The sequence below is a fragment of the Lissotriton helveticus genome, chromosome 2_1 (genome assembly GCF_964261635.1).
Source record: "Lissotriton helveticus chromosome 2_1, aLisHel1.1, whole genome shotgun sequence".
Taxonomy (NCBI): domain Eukaryota; kingdom Metazoa; phylum Chordata; class Amphibia; order Caudata; family Salamandridae; genus Lissotriton; species Lissotriton helveticus.
Genome location: NC_136059.1, coordinates 1,801,218,008 through 1,801,237,840, shown reverse-complemented (window position 1 = coordinate 1,801,237,840; position 19,833 = coordinate 1,801,218,008). Strand labels below are relative to the sequence as shown.

General features: G+C 41.7%; 1 protein-coding gene across 1 annotated transcript in view; it reads right to left on the bottom strand.

Annotated features, from left to right (window-relative positions):
• The window catches only part of LOC144818900 (cystine/glutamate transporter-like), an 868,430-nt gene that overhangs the window by 307,257 nt on the left and 541,340 nt on the right, over positions 1–19,833 (bottom strand). The window contains exon 6 of the mRNA XM_078676760.1: positions 5,515–5,559. Within this exon, the coding sequence (XP_078532886.1) occupies positions 5,515–5,559 (45 nt within the window). The remainder of the gene's footprint in view (positions 1–5,514; positions 5,560–19,833) is intronic.

Here is a 19,833-nt window from a genome sequence, read left to right as displayed (position 1 = left end):
TGGGGGGTGGGGTTTGTACCACAGATACTATGGTCCCCGGGGGCTTTAGGGCGGTTGATTGTGACAAAGGGATAGGAATAGGAGCTGTTATCAGTGGTTTGGGGGGTAATAATATACTCTGTGATGCATCATTCAGTACTAAAGTAGATGCTTTGTTTTGTACAGTATTAGTTATTACATCCTCCTTTCCCAAAACCTGTTCAGTTTTGCACAATCTATACTCTATTTCCATCAACCTCTCTATAATTGATGCAGAGTAAGTTTTTATTAAACTTTCTAAACTTAACAAAGTTACAGAACCCTGGTCCTCATTGGATACAGTGGGAAGCAAACTAGTGTCCATGCTATCCTCCTTGTTCATAGACAAACTTGATAAAGAGGGAGGTATAGCATGCACTCCATCCATGGCTGATTGAGCTGTATTAGATTTTGTGTCAATAGTTGTAACCTTTTTGCCAAAATCGGAACAGCTCAGCTTGGGTTGTTTCGAATCCCCCCTTTTCCGCCTTTTTTTATTCGGCGGTGGGCCACAGATCCTGGGCAAGGGCATAGGTTTTTTTGCTCTATTTTTAACTATTTTTGCGTGGGCCAAGTCGGATGCCTTTAGTGCACTTGAAGTGCCTAGTTCGATTACAATGCGCAATCCATTCACAACCACTTCGGGGGAGATATTCAATATTGGCACAACATTACTTGTTTCCAAGATCTGGCTATTCGATATAAGTATTGGAGCATCAGCTATTGGGACAATATCAATTATCTCGATAGTGGGAAGGGATGCCAAAGAAATTGGCTTACTTTTCATGCCTTCCACGGAGCGGCGGCGTTCCGCTCGCCGCTCCGCCAGGGCAGCTTCCTTGGTAGTATCAGGGGTAGATTTTGTAAAGTACTTATCCAAAGTTCTAATCAGCGGTACTCCCTGTTTATCCAACACGGGCGACTCAACAGTAGGCGTTGATGCAGACATTAGTAACAAGTAGCCACAGTGATCAATCAAATAAGAAACAACCCAATCTCAATCGGTTTCAAATGCATGCACGTGCGTGAAATGTACAGGGATGGGCCCAGTCCGGTCTCCTCGGTGCTCTGAGGGTCTCAGAGGGTCCGCCCTTAGTCCGGGCTTTGTCCCGGGATATGTCCCGCACACGCGTCCCGCTGATGCGTTGGAGCACCAGGTCTTTATGAGATAGGCTGGGTAAAGGGGAGGGGTCACGGGAAGAGACGGCAGGTGTGCCTGTTGATCCGCGCACAGCCTGGTGGGCCTCGCAGTCCCGTCCTCGAATACAGCAGTCTTTCCCCTAACGCAGCTTCACCTGGCACAAGGCTGACTCCCAGCAAGGTCCAAGGGCACAGATTTCACGACCTCCTCAGCGAGCGGCTCCCGCGAAGCGGGGGCCGCGAGGAGTTATCAAAGGAGGTGATGATGAAGGGGAGGGGTCACGGGAAGAGGCGGCAGGTGTGCCTGTTGATCCGCGCACAGCCTGGTGGGCCTCGCAGTCCCGTCCTCGAACACAGCAGTCTTTCCCCTAACGCAGCTTCACCTGGCACAAGGCTGACTCCCAGCAAGGTCCAAGGGCACAGATTTCACGACCTCCTCAGCGAGCGGCACCCGCTGCCACTGGCTGGAAACAGTCTTGTAGCGCCTAGAGTAGCTGGTGTCTTAAAACAGTAAGCAATTTGGCGCCAAGAGCAACCACCACATAAAATCTGCAGCCAATAAAATGAAAAGACCATCTACCATTTTAAAATAGCACACAATTCGGCAACAGTAGCAGCCCATGGCTCAATACGGTTTCCCCAATATAGCGTCAAGAGGAACCACTAGTTACAACCACATCAAATACAAATGAGGAACTGTAGCTTCATTAGTTAAAAAGAGCACAATAATGTGCCAAAAGCAATTGTATTTAACAGCGACCAAACGCAGCCCTGTATTGAAACACCAATAGCAACTAGTGTCAGGAAAACACCCTTAACACAGCCAGTGTCTGAAAACCGGGCCGGGAGTAGTGCCAGGTACAGTGCTATTTAAAAAGCGCCAAGGAATGCATCCGCTAAAAAATAAAAATAAGAGTTACTAGTGTATTAAAACAGCAAAATGCAGCGCCTAGGCTGGCTACTTTCAGTACAGTGCCATAGGCAGCCTATTAAACAAGTTTTCAGAAACACAACCTGGTCCATCTTTTTTTTTAGGAGATTTATATAGCGCAAACTCTACCCAAAGGTATTGGAGCGTATTTCATGAGCACCAGTTATGTTATATTACAGAAGGACACATTCATAACATATATAACAGCTTAATAACCCAGGTCTTCACGGATACTAGCAGAAGGCTCAAACCCTCTAAAATTCCCCCTCCAAAAAATTACCCCATGACCAAAAACCGAAGAAGGGAAGAATAGGACACTCGCCAACTCTTTCCCCAAAAAGAGTTGCCTGCCTTTCTTGGAGAATGCAGTTTCAAGATGCAGGGGGTATCCCTAGGGCATAAGGGAGGAGTCCTGGTTATGGGGGCAGTGTGCTTGCCGAGGTCAGGGATGAAGATAGAAACATCATGAGATCGGTTGGCAGGTTTAAGGGTCGAGGACCGGTCACTTAGAGAAACCTTATGCGAGAGGGCAGTGTCTGGGTTGCTGTTCGCAAGCATAGTGCCTACATAGGCAACACTCTCCACCCTATGCCAAAGTATGACCTGTAAATCGCCTCTGCAGTGCATCACACTCAGCTCACAGCTTTGCACGAGTGTCAGTTGCCTTCACTGCCCCCACTATCTCACAGCATGTGTGTGTGAAGGGAAGGGGTGAGACCAGCGACCTTTGAGCTGATGGGTCAGTCCTGAAGGCACTGAGTCCTGAACCACAGCCAAGGAACTACTTTCGAGTCTCTGTATTGGCTCAACATCCTGTGATTCTGGCTGCGCAAATCGTGTTATCTCTCTTTGCCTACAAAAATGAGCGTGTCCTTGTGTAAGGTAACTGGTGCTCATGTAAAGTGCTTCAATACCTTCGGATCAAGCTGGTGCTGTATAAAAACTGCAACAAAAACAAGGTAGTATATCATTTTAAAAAATCCAGCTTCCTCATCAGGTTAAGGGGAGGGAGGGTGTAGGGAGGAGGAAGCAACTGAAACCCATTAGAGGAAGCGAAGAGCAACTGTTTAGAATACATAGAAGCTGCAAGGGGCAGGTGTTGTTGTTCTGGCTGGCACAGGAGATTTAGGACCTGATTACAAGTCTGGCGGACCGTGGACATCCTGTCTCGTGGTGGCGCGGCTGTGGTGGTCTTACAGCCACCACTTTATGACCCTAGTGGATGTACCGCCCTGGGACCGCCGACTCCACCAGGAAAACGCCATTCCCTGGCAATGGCACGGCAGTCCAGGGGCATGCTAATGCTTGGCGGGACCTCCGTGGACCCGCCAAGCATATTGCAAGTTTCTTCTCCGCCAGGGTTTTCATGGCGGATTCTCCGTCATAAAAACCCTGGTGGAGAGGACATAAAGGGGGCCCTCTTGTGCCCAACGCCCTGTGGATGCACACAGGGGGCATAACATGTGCTCTGCTGTGTGCATGCACAGAAGTTCTAGGACTGCATGGACTTTTCAGTCCATGCTGTGCTGGAGCATTTTTTGACGTTGCCATTGCGGTGACTATTTTGTAGGCACCGCCATGGGAACGCTAAATGAATCACCCACAAATGACAAAAAAGTGTTTGGTGGTGCAGCGGCAGAGCGGTCCTGCCTCCACACTGTCAAACTCATAATCGACCCCTAAGTGAACTGGGAGGAGCAGTAAGAACTGAGGAACAGACAAAGCAGTGCAATGCAGGAAAACATATGGCCCATAGTGAAAGGATTTATGTAGTAGGGCCAGTCTGCAGGATGGAATATTAGGAGGAACTACTAAGTGCATTCACCAATTAAAATCCAGCATTTCTAAAGGACAGTAAGAGGAGCCAATAAAAAAGATGGGCGTTTTTTTAATCCCATTTCTAGATACTACATGTCTCTTCGAGACAGTGCATGCACTGCATGCCTTCGCCTAGTCGAGACCCTAAAAAGTCAAGCAAACAAATGCTAAACATAAAAGTGGGGGCCCCTTACCGTTTCACTATGACAAATAAAAGTAATTACCACTGGCGGCTCCTCGGGGAGTGCTGTGGGGCGGGGTGGGGGAGGGGCAGGGTGGGGGGTAGTAAACTCCAGCATACGGCCGAACGGAGTTAAGTAAATAAATAAATTAATAAAACATATTACATTGCTCGCAGCATCGCCATTTGACGTTGCAGCGCGCGTCTATGTAATTAGTGTTATTTATTTATTTACTTAGGCCCAGATGCATGAAGCTAAGAAACGTTCGCAAAGGGGCGGATTCTCAGAATCTGCCCCTTTGCGACTGGTATTTTTACATTTGGGATGCATCATCCCAAATGCAAAAATCGCAAATTGATAATTCGCTAAATTGCGATTACTTGCAATTAAGGAATCTCAGATTAAGATTCCTTAAATGCAATGCATTAAAGTTTAAAAAATTTGCGATTTCGCTAATAGGGCTCGCAAATTACCATGAAGTACAACTTCATGGTAATTTGCAAAAACTTTGAAAAATGCACTAAAGTGCTTTTTTCAAAGTTTCATGTTGCGCACACACATGCCCTAAGGGCATGTGTGTGCGCAAGATATGTGCACAGATCAATTTCAGGGGATGCAACAGGGTATCCTTTGGACACCCCTGCACCCTTGAAATCGCATTCTCATTTTGCGATTCGCTAATTGCGATTCGCAAATTGAAAATTCTTCCCATTCATTCCTATGGGCCTCTTGGCCCATGGGAATGAATGGGGAGGTATTCCTTAATTGCGACTCGCAATTTGCAAATCGCAATTAAGGAATTTTAAGAAATCGCTATTTTAAAAGTGATTTCTTCTTGCATACCATTTTGCTTTTCCTTATTAGCGATTCCTTATTTTTTGCTAATAAGGAATCGCAAAATGGATGCTTGATACATCTGGGGGATAACTCTATTCGGCTGTATGCCGAAGTTTACTACCCCCCCTGTCCCTCCTCCACCCGCCTCACCGCCCCGCACCACTACCTCGAGGAGCCGCCACTTTTAATTACAGTACTGCGTTATAGTATTCCAAAGTAGAGCAGCAATAACCTCATTCATCCTGTCAGTAAACCATCCGAGAGGAAATACAAAGAGAGAAGGTATCTACACCCTTTTTCAACAAGTGAGGGGGCTGTTGGGGAAAGCCACTCAGACCACATACCCTTTCTCTGTTTAGTAAGTTATGATATATTTAGAACAGATCAGTAAAAATTACATCTTTGCATCAATTAAATTAAAATAATTTTAAAAAGTTGACGTGATCGCAATTGAAGGGTGCAAACATTTAAACTGAATGATTCTCAGTTGAAAGAGGTATATATTTTTATACTGTTCACAGGTTTCGAAAGAGAAATGAAAACAGGTCAACTCTTGTAGGTTGTAATTTAAAAGCAGTGATTTCTTACTTTTCAGGATTATCCACTTCCTCTGTAACAAAGTTAAGGTAAAACCTGGGCAGGAAACATAAACAATAAATTGAATATTACAGCAATTAGCGCTCTAAATTGAGTAAGCTTGACTTTAATATTTACTTTCACTTAGAAGATAACAGTACCTGGGCGCAAGATAAAAATTTAAGAATGGGTGAGGAAGACAACTAGAAGCAGGCAAAGACAAAAACGTAAACATGGAAGGAAGGATACGAATCAGTAAGGACTGAAAAAAGTGGGGAAAGCAGGGAAGAGAAAGAGACACTGAGCGCGACAGGGAAATAGAGTACAGGAAAGAAGGGAAGGAAAGATGAAACAATAGGCAGCAGTCAACGAAAATGATGGAAGGAGCGATCGAAGAGGTTGAAGGAATGAAAAAGGAAGGAAAAGAGAGAAGCATGGACAGAGAAGGAATCAAGAATAGAAATAAGGGAAGGGGAGAAAGTAAGTAAGGAAACAAGCAAGAAGCAAAGAAAAAATGAATGAACGAGAAATAATGAATAATGGAAGGAAAGGAAGTAGGGAAGCAGAGAGAGGAAAAGAAAGAAATTAATGAAAGAGAGAAGGAAAAATTGAAAACAAATAAATAAGGCAGTCTAAGAGGAAGGATTTGAATAAGCGTGGAAAGAGGTGAAACAGAGGGAGGGAGGGATTGGAGGAGACGAGAAATATGGGCAAAGGAAAAAGAACCAAGAGAACAGTGCTGCAGTATAAATAGGCGCAAGAAAATATATATGCTGCCATTCAGATGGTTATGTTTTTGTGAATTTTAAAACTGTGGCACATTGTACTGTTAAACAGTGGCCACTTTTTCTAAAGGTTTTTCTTTAATTAAAAAAGCTTTGCAAATGATTACAATTAACTCCTATTTTATTTGAATACAAATTCCAACATTTTGCCATCATGTTTCCCAATTATTTGCAAATCTTATCTTGTAGTTTAAGAAGAATGTGTAAGTATATTTCACGGTAGGTAAGTTTGTAAATAGAGGAGTTTAAAATCTGAAAATGGTACCCCGTCTGATCCACTCAACATGAGCGTTCCATAAGAAAGAAAGAACACCGCTTGGAGATATTTTCAGTGTTCCATTAATTATATCTTTAGTTAACTTCAATACATTAACTGAGCTCCATTGTTGGCGGTAATTCAGTATTATTAGAAAGTCCTGAAGGGATGCTGTATTTCTGTGCCGAAATGGGCCCCAGCTGCAAGAGGAAGTCGTTTTCCGTACAGTAGCCCCAGTCAGTCATTGTGCCCAACTTGAGCAGCCGAAGCACGTTTTACGGAGCACGTTATGATGCATGCTTTATAGCATATGTTTACAATGCCCTTGTGCAGGGGCGGCCTTAGGCGTGTGCAAGCTGTGCACCTGCACAGGGCCGCCAAACCCCAGGGGCCGCCACGCCAATATATATCCTTACTATAATAATCCTCTGAGGATGGATACATATTTGTGTGGCGGCCCCTGGCAGGGATTTGGCGGCCTCCAGCTCTGTTCTACTTCCAAACACCCTGACCCCCCCTCTTCACTGGCCTCCGCGTCTGCGTTCCTCCGGGGGCCCCCTACCTAAGCTCCCTGCCCAGGGCCGCCATGAGCATAGAACCGCGTCTGTCTTGTGCAAGACAGAGGAAGAGGAGTCGAAACCTTGACACAGATCTCATAAGAAAATGCTTAAGAGGCAACTCTTTTTTCGCATGTAGCTTATTGTTTATTACTCGAGAGACTTGGTAGTGGGTGCTACAGGCAGGGTCATTTTTAAGCAGCCATGGGTGCATCATTGCCCTGTTTTCTGCTGTGCCAGCGCATAATCCCTTTCTGCACTGGCACAGTGCAACTTGATTATAATTTAGCACCTGGCTGTTTGGCTTTGCTTTCAATTGGAGTACATATTTCCATTCAGAATTATCTGATTGTATAATGTTACTTACCAAGCACAAATGTGTTGTAGAAAAGAGCCCCTTTTTGCATGGTATCCCCCCTAACTTTTTGCCAGATACCTGATACCAATTTGACTGTGTGCTGGAATCCTGCTAACCAGGCCCCAGCACCTGTGTTCTTTCCTAAAACTGCACCTTTGTACCCACTATCTGCACATCCCCGGGCCACATGTAAGTCCAGTGTAAAAGGTTCCCCTGTACCAAGGGGCTTGTGACCAGGGAGGGCCTCTGAGGGCTACAGCATGTATTATGCCACCCTTAGGGACCTTTCACCTTACACCCCTATCCGGTCATTGCAGACTGAGTGTCTTAGAGTAACTTAGGCCCTCACCAGAGTTAACCTGTTTATCGATGTCTTGTGCTGTTTCAACTGTGTTAGAAGTGTGTTTCATGCCAAACTAGAAAAGTAATCACAAAGTAATCTAAACGTAATTACAAACATTTTTTAACGGTTCACACATCGTTTTCTCAACTGTAAAAGTAATCTGAATGTTCCTACAAATCCAGTATTCACTGTAGTACTGAAAGTAACATTGCATGAAGAGTTTAACTTACCTCCTATCCTACTAAGTAATTCTTGGTTCTTGAAATAAAACAACAGAATAATAACTTTTTATACAAACAATTGGTTTGGATTCAGTCTTTGAGTGTGCAACATCAATTTTTGCCTGCGTGTGTACAGCATATGCTTTACACTACCCTCCTGATAAGCCCGACTGCTCAATCACACTACCATAAAAGAGAGTAAGGCAGAAGCGGCTCCTGGAGAGAGTGCTGCGGGGCGGTGAGGCGGGGCCTGGAAGGGGCAGCGTGGGGGGGGGGGGGGAGTAAACTCCGGCATATGGCCGATCGGAGTTAGGTAAAGAAATAAATAAATAAAATGAATTAAATTGTGTGCGCTGCAACGCATTTGGCATTAATTTATTTACCTAACTCTGATCGGCTGTATGCCGGAGTTTACTACCCCCACCCTGCCCCTCCCCCGCCTCAGCGCCCTGCAGCACTCCCTCCAGGAACCGCTACTGCGTTATTCTCCTTTGTGGTAGTGTGATTGAGCAGTCAGGCTTATAAGGAGGGTACTGGAGTAAGGTATTATCTAATTTAGCCTCTGCGATACCTCTGGGGATCTATGGGACTCTGTGAACACTATATCTTACATTGGTATAGTATATACAGAGCCAGCTTCCTACATGTGTTCTTTACTTATTTGTTTCTTTGCTTGTGGTTCTAAATAGCACAGCCATGTCCCAGTGGGTGACAGAGCACTTCACATTGGTTGCAAAGCAGATCATCAGAGTCAACGACAAGTGATTCCAGAAAACATGTTTTCTAGACTCTAAAACTATATAATAAGTCATTTGAAACAGTTATGTTGAATGTGAATGCATATATGTGGAATATTATATAGTAATGGCAGATGAAGAAGAGTGAAAAATAAGAGGGGCATATAATTAAAAGGTATAATTTAAATAGACATGGTTGTACACATGAGATTAGTGGAATAGAAAGCCCATATACCGGACAAATACTTCGCTAAGGTTAGAGAGCATACGAAAGTCATCAATTGAAAGATATCTTAGTGAGAGGTTTTAGTGATTCAGATCACTTCAAGAATCATCATTCTATTCAATTTAGTTTGAACACTTTATCAGGAGTTTCCTTAGCGGGCAGGATAAAGTCAATGCCTTGGGTTAGGTTCCCAAGAAGGATTATTTAAGAAATGTTTCTTTCTTCATGTTGGGCATTCAAGGACAAAGGTGTCTGAGCTCTGCAGCACAGTGTTCACTGACCAACCAAGGGAGCCAAGTTCATGTGTTAGATAATGTTCTGTCCTAGAATGGAGAGTTTTCTTAATAATGCAGTCCAGCTTATGTATGCTCCTGGCATGGATTGCAAACTACTTCAGAGAGTTCAGGATTGAAGTTGTTATGCTTACTAGTTCCAGAAACCAACCTAGATGCTGCATGTAAGACAAGCTTAAGAGGAACAAGGTGTATATGTTTGGGGTGCTAGGAAGAAATATAGACTGATCTTGAATGACTATTGGACAACTTTTATTCCTCACATAAGTCTAACTTGAAATTGTACCCATTTAGCTAAGGAGATGGGTTCCAAGAATTTGCTACATTTCATTGGTAAACTTGTGGCCTTCTAGGCGGAGAGGAAAGGGATGAGCAGATAGGAAGAGAAATCAGAAGGAATTTTGTTTTTTGAGGGGTTTGTTTGTGGTGGTGGTCAGTTACCCAATACTTGTTCCAAGGAACCATTGGAAGAAGGATAATGTATCTTGGTTGGAGATTTCCATATAGAACTTGGCTGTCATCATCTTAAAAATAGTAGAAGATACGAGTTTTTTAAAAGTTTTTTAGAACAGAACATATAGGATCCATGTATGAATGGAAGAGTATGATGCTAAAATATTACAGACTAAATATCATGCAACACAAATACTGGGTACTAAATATTGTTAACAAAAATATTGCACTATTGGAGTTACTAATAACTATAATAAGATTTAATTGAAGTTGAAACTTTTGGTTATTGATACCTAGGACACCATATTTATGTCAAACAATAATTTTATCAACAACATTGCGACATACAAACTGTATAATTGACTTTTGTTGAATGCCTCTGATAGCCTCATGAGGATAAGGAGAAAAAAATTACCTTGATATAAGAAAGCGCATCATTTACAATCTCCAATATTGCTGTGTCTGCACTGGACACTCAATTGTTTTTGTCTATGAATGGCCGGAGCTGGTCTTCACTTTTGCAAATTCTTTGTTACAATTTACTTCATAGGGATCATCATTTCAGTATAGTATTGAGAGTGCCCAAATACCAAATGCCAAACTATTTGCATTTTCGGTGTTCCTTTTCCCAGAAGGCCATTGCATAAAGAAAACTCTACAGAGCCATCTACTTAAAGATACATCGAAGTTTTCTCTTATGAATAATGATAAACTATTAGAAACAGAGCAAATGTGTTAAATCCAAGCTGTAATGTTAAATCTTACTACACACATGGACTGTGCTAAGTCCTGCTCCCAAAGGTCTTCTAAATAGGATCTGAATTCTCTGCATAAAAGCTCCACTAGGAAAACTGTGGATGTCTGTTTCAGTTTCAACATTCCCATAGAGAAATGATTAGCAGACACACAGTTTCAGAGTTTATGAGACTGTGGTATTGAAGTGAAGGGTAATCTCTTTTTATTGATATAACCCCTTAAAGCTACCCTCAAAATTGTATTTACTGTAGCAATGCTTGCTATATGCATTAGAAAATTATCTTAGGTCCATTTCCACCATATTAATTGCAATAGCACAGTTCCTATACAAGGCTAAAATGAAAGATGCATTTTTGATATCTATGAGTTTAATTACACTTCATGAAATTAAATTGTCTGTAATATTTCTGAGTTTGCAGTGCTCTTTCTACAAGTGCAATTGCACCTGTATAAATATTGTGACTGGGCAGCGTGTGAAAACGTCTCTTTTTTAGCCTAACTCCCCTTTCCCCATTTCTTTCAGAATTTTATGGTTGCTTTTTAAACTCTGCACACTGGATCACTGCTGTGTAGTGCCCAATGTGTGCTTTGACCTGTAAAATTTGCTAACCCCTAATTGGCTTATTTAATTGTCTTATAAGGTGCAAAAAATAAACCTGTAGCATATAAATAAAATGTCACCTGTAGACTGCAGCATTTATGGTGACTCCCACTAGTATGACAAGGAAACATGACTTCAAGCTTACTATTGTAGTCTGACTCCTGCAGCTTAAACTTGTAGCCCAACCTTTCAAAATAACCATTTAGACCGAGGAAAAACCTTCCTTTTACGTATTCAATAGTCACCTCTATGTAGGCTTTGTAGACTACAATGTACGGTGGATAGTATTTAAAAATGGGAAACATAGAAATGTAATTTTACCATGTCCATAAAACTGACAAGGATCCAACAGCTATTTTTACTCTGGAGGACATGGCTGTCCAATGAAAAAAACTAGAGTACAGATTAGAATATTAATTCTGCTATTTTGATTTTGGGGGCCAGCTAGAACAATAATTCAGCCACTCTGTCTATTATTTATTAAAAGCCCAATTCAATGGTGAAGTTGGATTTTTAGTATGTATTTTGGACAAGTAACTTTAAGAACATTACATTACCACTGCTGGAAGCTCCAAAAGGCTCATTTATGTCAGCTCTTAAGCAGCTGTCATGCAGATGCTTTATCTTAATGAGGAGTGAATCTCCTCCCAGGATCTACACAATGGACCACTTTGATTGACCAGGTAGGGGCACGGAAGACTCCTCTGAGCTCAGCTGGATCTTCAGGGTGGGGGATACCATCCATACACTTAGCACAACAGTGTCAACTCCTGCCCACAGGTCTGTCTGAGGAACATGAAAATGTTTGCACCCTTGAACAGGATGAAACAGAAGCAGATTACCACTCTTGTGTACTCCCTATCTCATTGCTGAATGACCCTGCTTTTGTCCCACCAGACGTCTGTATTCTATTTAGTTGTGGGCCCAGGGCCTGTTTGAAACCGGATTTTAGTGTTGGATGTAGGGGCCCATCGGGGCGGGGTGTTGATCGTAACCCCCAAAATGGAGGTGGTGCCTGCTCAGGCACTGTCGTGGGATTACGATGCACCTTTCCAACAGCCTTTTAATGTTGGATCTTTTGCAATGAAAACACTTGCAGAAAGGATCTTTTCGAACCCATAGCAGTGTCCCTGTCCCCTGTGGCCCCCTGCTATGGGCCCTGTGGTGTACCTGTTGTGCCCCCCAACCATCCAGGCACCGTTTGGCAGGCAGCATGAAGTGCCTGCCACACGGTTCATAGATGTTTCAAAAGTAAATTTTTCCTATTGCCGCTTGTGCTGCAGCCTACAGCACAAGCTGCAATAGGAGAAATACATTTTCTGACCGCTATGAAGGTGGTTGCATCCACATTATCGTAGCGGGACTGCAGACTTCTGGTCGGGTGGTCCCGTTTCTGCTATGATGCCGCTTAGACGCTCATCCGACCTGCATCGTAAGGAGGCCCTTTATTTCTTATGGTGGACTTCCAACCACTCCAATTAATGATTCACTTTCTTACACAATGTAAAAGGCATATTGCAATCTTTTCTTATTTTCCTCATTGGATCTGCATGCAAATGAAGGAGTGTTTCTGTCCATGCTAATGTTTCATGTTACTAAGCATGGGCACAGGCAAAAATGTTTTCAGTGGCACTGTAAATGTATGACTCACAGAAGGTGCTACACACATAGGGGTAGATTTTCAAACATGTTGTGCTGGGTTAGCGACACAATAGTGATTCTAACCAGCATAAAATGATTTTTTACCAATTTACTTTCCAGCACAAAACTTGTTTTGCATTGGAAAGGATGCTACAAGTAACGCATAGCAGCACAAAGCATTGCTTTGAGTTACTTGCACCAAGGGGGCATTGCGTTGTTGATACATAAGTGTTCCCATGCAACCACCCATGTCTTTTGATGCAAAACCCTATCTACAAACAATAGTAAACCGGGTTTAGCACTGAAAGTTAACGCCATCTGAAAAGAGGCATTAGAGGAGAAATGTTTACATTTCTCCTTTCTTTTTCTATTTTGCATGTGTGCTGCACTGTGCAGTAAACATATAAAGTGGGATGAGTGTTTGAACTTGTCTATTCATAGTATTTTGTACAGGAAGGGTACAGTTTCTGCACAAAACCTATGCTAGACTCAAGCACCCACCCTAGCGCTATGGCGCCAAGGTGTGTGCATGGCACAAGGCAGCTGAAGTCAGCACAGGCACTAGAGAAAGGGGAGGAGAGTGCCATTTCTCTGTAAATATGATGCTCTCCTGCTCCCTCTGTCACACAACCCAGCGCAACCTCTTAGAGAACTGTGCAACGTTGCATGCATTTTTAGAAAATGTGACCCCTAGTTGTGACTGGCAGGGTGAATATGAAGCACTGATGATAAGCCCTGGGCATAATATGCACTATGGCACCCTGCAACCTTGTGGATGTCTCAAAAGTCTCCCAAGATAGAGAGTACCATCTGTGTCAGTGAGTTACCAGCAAACATGGAGCTGATAGCTACTTGTGCTATATATACTTCTGATGTTACACTAAGCATTAGAAGTACTTAATATGCAGTTTACAGTTATTTATTTATTACAAAATTGGGCACACAACTCCGACTCTCAAAGCATATTTATCTCTGTAGTTAAGGTGCAAAAAAGGACCATATGCCCCATCCATACCTCTAATATGGATCCTGGAAATGTCCCCTGCAGTTTTAATATGAATTTGATCCTAAAGGAAAGTGGGATGTTCATTTCCATAAATGTATATGACAGTATGAAAAATTGCCAAATTACATGGAAAATTTACCAAACTCAATATAGAACAGATTTCATTTCGAGAGTAATTTAATAAAACATCCCAGGTCATAAAATGAACAACATTGTATTACAAAAAGAGATGACAAATGGTAATCATAACCTTGTCAGAACATGGCTCTACATGTTTTCCGTGCTTGGTAAAGGATTCGAGTCAGGAAACAATACAACTGTGGATTGTCTAATTTGTCTAATGTTATCTTATATACAAAGACTGTCCCACATGTTAAAGTCTGCTGAGACAATTATAGTTTTAATGTTTTTCCTTCTCACGGTCTTGGAACAGAAAAATAAAACCTGCACAGCCGTATCTTGAGAATGACCACTGAAGCATTAGAGCTGCATCTATCTCATCTGAATGCCATTGTCGGTTCCAAAGTACTTCTAAACTGAGTTGAGTTGAGATAACTTCAATCTTCCTTTGCGATTTACAACATGTAGCTTTTGGAGTCCGCTTTAAAAGGGCACTTCTTCAGCAGTGGTTGATCTCTTTCTGCTGGGTTGAAGACCATACACTATTCCTTGGATTTACCGGTGTTAGTCTGAGAAAAAGAAGGAACTGGTCAGATTGCTCTAATAGTTCCAGACGAGAAGGTTCACAAATGGATTTTAGGGTTTGTAGAGCAGTACTCCTGGAGTACTCGTTTACGTACTATTACATGCCTTTACAAATAGGCCTCAGGGCCTTCAGACTCCACCCTGGTCAATAACTTCCTGGGACAACCCTCCACTTGCATAGTATTGCTTAAATCATACTCTGAATCCCATTAAATGTGCAAAACAAAAGGCAACTCTGTCATCCATGTATAATGAGTGGTCTAAGGGATTTCTTAATATTTGAGGCGTCCTCCTAATTAAAAGAACGGCATTAATAATTTTGATTATATATATGTGCCAGTCCTCATACAGGTTCCTGTTAGAATGCTTTAAATTTGTTAGTGATCTCCTTAAACATAAAATGAAGTCATTTATTTAATGGCTGGTGCCATATGACACTATGGCTGCCTGGATATTGGAATTATTAGACATAGTGAAACAGCTGGAAAATTAGTTACTTAGCCACCAGGGCCCATATTCTTATTCGGGTGCACCTTTTTATGTTTGCACCGCGGTGCACCTATAAACAGGTGAGTTTGGTGCAAACATTAACAATGCAACAAATTACAATTAATGGGCTGACCTTAGGGCAGCTGCGAACTCAAGGTTGTTCAGGAGGGAGCGCATTCAGTGAAATACAGAGCAGCTGCTTTAATCAGCCACTCTATGTTTCACTGTGCAGGTGCCACCTGCCAGCACTTTAGAGAGGAGACTGAGATCTCCCTGCAGAGAGGTGAAGTGAGTGACTGCACTGATTTGTTGGGGAATGTCTGAGGAGTCCATGGGACCCTCTTTGTCCCCTCCAGATGTCTGCCCCTCAGGGGGCTCACTGGCAGTGTGCCACCTTTTGGCCTGATGGCTTCTTTGCATCTGCGCCCACATCCATAATATGGCGTTTGCGCACAGGCAAAGAAATTCCCTCAAATGCATGAGACCACGTCCAAATGTAAATGAGGTAATGCCCTCTTGAGATAGTGTGGCACAACCCGTGAGTCTGCAATCGCAGTATTACAAAAGAGGCCCCACAATTGTCTGTGGCCCCTTCAGTAATACCAATGTGTTCTGGGATGCACAAAGTGGGCACACCCACCAATGGTGCCCCTAAGGCACTTTGCGTAATACAGCCCCAGGAATAATATTTGGCTCAAGGGTCCATTACGTGCTAATGCCCATATCTAATCCCGACAAAATCTTTGAAAAATGTTGAGACGTCGACATTAGGTATGGACATATTAGGTGCATTCCGCTTCTATTTCAAATGTGTGTGTCCTCAATTCAAAAAGGGGTACACTGAGCTCCTATAGAAGCAACAGCCTCTAAAAAAGGATGTGAATTTTGAATAAATCTGAAACATCTTTGTAATTTTACATATAAACTAATAGATCACAAATTGTTTCATTTGTCTTTGTGTTTCTCTGTGAAGTAAGATGAACTAATGCTACTTTCTTAAGCAATGATTTTTTTGTGATAAACAGTATTGTGGTAAAACAAAAACAGTCAAAATAAAATCTGAGAAACCATCCAGCGTTTAGCATTAATACGCATTTCCATACTGTATTTATATTAATTTATGAAGTAGATATATCCAAAGAGGTGGGACAAAAATAAGCTGCACAAATTATCAGAAAATACCATGAAAATGAGCATATAAAACAAAAACAGAAAATTATACAGACTGGCAAGGAAAGGGAGACTCAGTTAATAACCTTGCAGATGTTTATAAAAGAAACATGGTAAGCTGGATATAGTAGGAAGAGATCACTCTATAACCTTGGGCGAGGAAAGTAAGTGACCTGGACCTAGAAGGAGCACATGCGACCAGCCGCGGCCTGTGCATGTAAGAGCAGTGGGGCGGTTGGGCGGGGTGGAGTGGGGTAGTTCAATGGACAATGACGAGGGGAAATTTATTATTTATTTAATTTTCCCTCATCATCAATCCCCCCCCACACCCGCCCCCAACGACTCACCACTCTTACCTGCACGGGCCGCGGCTGAAGGCAACTGAGGGCAAAAAGTGGGCCTTGTTCTACTGAGAGTAAATGTAGGTGGATTGATAAAGAGAAAGTAAGTCAACCAGATAAGATTATGCACGAGCTTTAATAAACTGAAAAAGAATGCATAATGAAGTTGAAAATCCCATACAATAGACAACCAAAATAATGAAGATAAGTACGGAGCAGAGTTAAACAGACCAAAACGTATACGAAGAGAAGCATTAAAAAAAAAAAATGAAATGGAAACACAGCATATTGTGGAAGACTAACAAGTAACGGACAAAAGAATCCAATTGAGAAAAAGTAGTCAGTGAATGAGAATTTAGTTGCCATGTACAGAAGAAAACGACCAGATTTTCTTATGATTGTACAGTTTGAAATTGCAAGTCCCAGAAACTTAAGACATCTGTTTTGAAAAGTAAGAATAGATTCAAAATAAATACCAAGCTAACAAAAATGTGGGATTAAAGGAAAGGGGAAAGGAAATGGACGTTGGAAACCTAAGGGACCTAGATGCAAGAAAGAATACGATTTCAGCTTTTTCGGAATTTAGGTGGAGAAAGCTAAATGGCTGCCACTAATTTATTGGCAGAAAGACAAGCAGAAAATTACATATGGAGAGTCAGAGAATGTTGGAAACAAAAAGATGACTTGATCATTTTATGTATAAAAATTAGGAAAAACTTAAAATTAATAACGAGTAGGGGACAGTGGAAGAGACGTGTGCTGTATCATACCTGAGAGGACCTGAGGAAGATGTTTAGTATTTCCAAGAAACAGAAAAACAATGACCTGACATTCAAGAGGAAAAGCAGAACAGAATAAAACCAGAAATGTCAAAAGAATAGAAAGTAGAGAAGTGAGAAAAACGGTATTATAGCAGTTGTAAATTATTAAAAGTACCAAAGTAGACAATAGTTTGGAATGGTGAAAATGAAAAATGAAATTAGATACAGTAAGCAAGGCTGACTCAGAATAGTGCCCGGCATTAAAACCAGATGTCATTTAGAAAATGAAAAGGTTGTAAGCTAAAATTCATTTAAGGATTTTAGATAATTATGGCAATAGGAAAATTGTGCTATAGTTAAAAACAGGTAATGAATCTAAGGAACATTTTGCCAATAAAAATAGCAGTAGCTAATTTATAGGTTAAGGAAAAGAAATCCATGGTAGATGATTATTCAAGTGTTAGTCCTGCTGGCTTGTGGGAGATGAATAGAAGAAGCAGTGTGAAAAAAACGACTTTCAGAGACAAAATAGGCAGATAAATTGAAAGAATTTGCAGAAACATTAGTGAGATCAGAAGGAGGAGCCAGAAAATGGTTAAGGTTGAAGAAGAGATGTCAAGTATTATATGATTTGTGAGACTTTAAATGTTGACAGTAGGTCACATGAAATAGAAGAATAGAATTGAAGCAAAGACAGAGATTAGTGCTCATGTTATTGCCACTGAGCCCTAAGAAACGATGAATGTTGTGCGGAAGGAAATATTTAAATCCATGACAGAGGAGGTTCAGATGTGAGTTTGCATGGATGAGAAAGATGAAGCACATTATTAAAAAACTGTAGCTAACAAAATATCATACACAACATCAACTGTTTAAATAGCAAAGCTGAGAAGAAATAGAAGGCTAGAAGACCTAGCTGTTGCAATAGCATTAGGGTATACCCTGGGCATGCCACGCTGAATATGAAGGATATTAAAAGAAAACCGAGGGGCAGGGCAAATACAGAATGAAGCAGACAATAATATACAGGCTGGACAGTTTGAAAAGGATTTTGCATGAAAATTGGAAAAATGGATGGAATTCTCATAAGTCACAGCAAGAAGTGATGAGGAGAAATATAGCCATATCCTGAGTATTAAAATAATCGAAGACCATAATTAAGTCTGTAGTTGAGAACTCACCAGAAATAATACAGTATGAAACACCAGTATAGGTCTGGTAGGCAAATAGATAACAGCATAGGGGTCACAATAAAAAGGAATCCATACAATCCTATTGCATTTTTCTTAAAATATCTATCTGGGAAGGGTAATGACCTATGGGGCTGCTATCTGGGGCTATTGGAACAACACCAAACTACTGAGAAAGGACAACCAATTTTTTAGGCGATTATTAAGCCTACCCCCTTCTACTCCTCATTACTTTCTACATGAGGAACTAGGCCTAACAAACGCAGGAGACGGAATTAAGCTTGCCCCATTGTTGCTCTGGGTATCAAGCAAATATGCCAAAGTTAATCACTAAATTATAACAGATTGTTTAATATGTGACCAAGGCCACTTGCTTCACTGGACAGAGGAGGGAATGATGCTCTGGTCCTTTTGGGCCTCTCCGGGGCCTTTGATGCAGTCAACCATACTCTGCTGGTTGACCGTATGCGGAGCCTGGGAATTGCAGGCCCCACACTTACTCTCCTAAAATTTTTCCGAGCCAATAGGCAGCAGGTAGTGGCAGTGGAAGAGTTCTCATCTAAACCTTATACCTTGCCATGTGGAGTCTCGCAGAGATCGTTGTTGAGCCCTACTATGTTCAACCTAAAAGTCATGCCACTGGCCAAGCTCATAAAATCATACCCTTTATCCCTGGCATCCTACGCCGATGAAACACAAATTGTTGTGTCACTGGATAAAGATGCGATCAATTCCGGTCATATCTTTAGAGAATGTATGAGAAAAGTGAGCAAATGGATGGATAGCAACTGTTTAAAGTTGAACTCATCAAAAACGGAAGTTATCCTATTTGGAAACAACCCATGTCCCGTAGTTCAGTGGCAAGACACCTCCAGGCATGAGTTTGCTCATAATAACTTGTTTTCATTTCATTAGCTGAGATACATTTAAAACGCTTTTGCAGTCATTGGTAGACCAGATTTGCACACATCCCCTGAACTGATATTCAAGGGTGATTCTACTAGGGTGAAAAAGGTATTTATGCTATTCTCAAATGTGGCCAGAGAAGCATTAGCACTGGAGGAACCTACCGTGTGGAACTATGCCATCTTTCAAACAGTATTTGAACTTGGTAAAGAACCTGTGGGAAAGGTCGCTCTTAACAAAATGTCATCTTGGGACTATAAGAAGCCATCTCAGCTTTCCACTTGGCCAATATGTCTCTGAATCTGTACTGGTTTGTCTTTGCGACAAGACTTCTGTTCAGACCCTGATTTACTTTGTCTCTTTTTCTAAATACTATGAACTTTAAAAAAAAATATTTATATGACCTGTTCCTAAATTATGTGGCATTTATCAGTGTGAACCAGCTCTTTATTTTTCACATATGTTGTCCAATCCAGATATATATTATTGCAAAGGGTGTTTTCTAAAGTTTGCTACACATAATAGAATGACTCTCT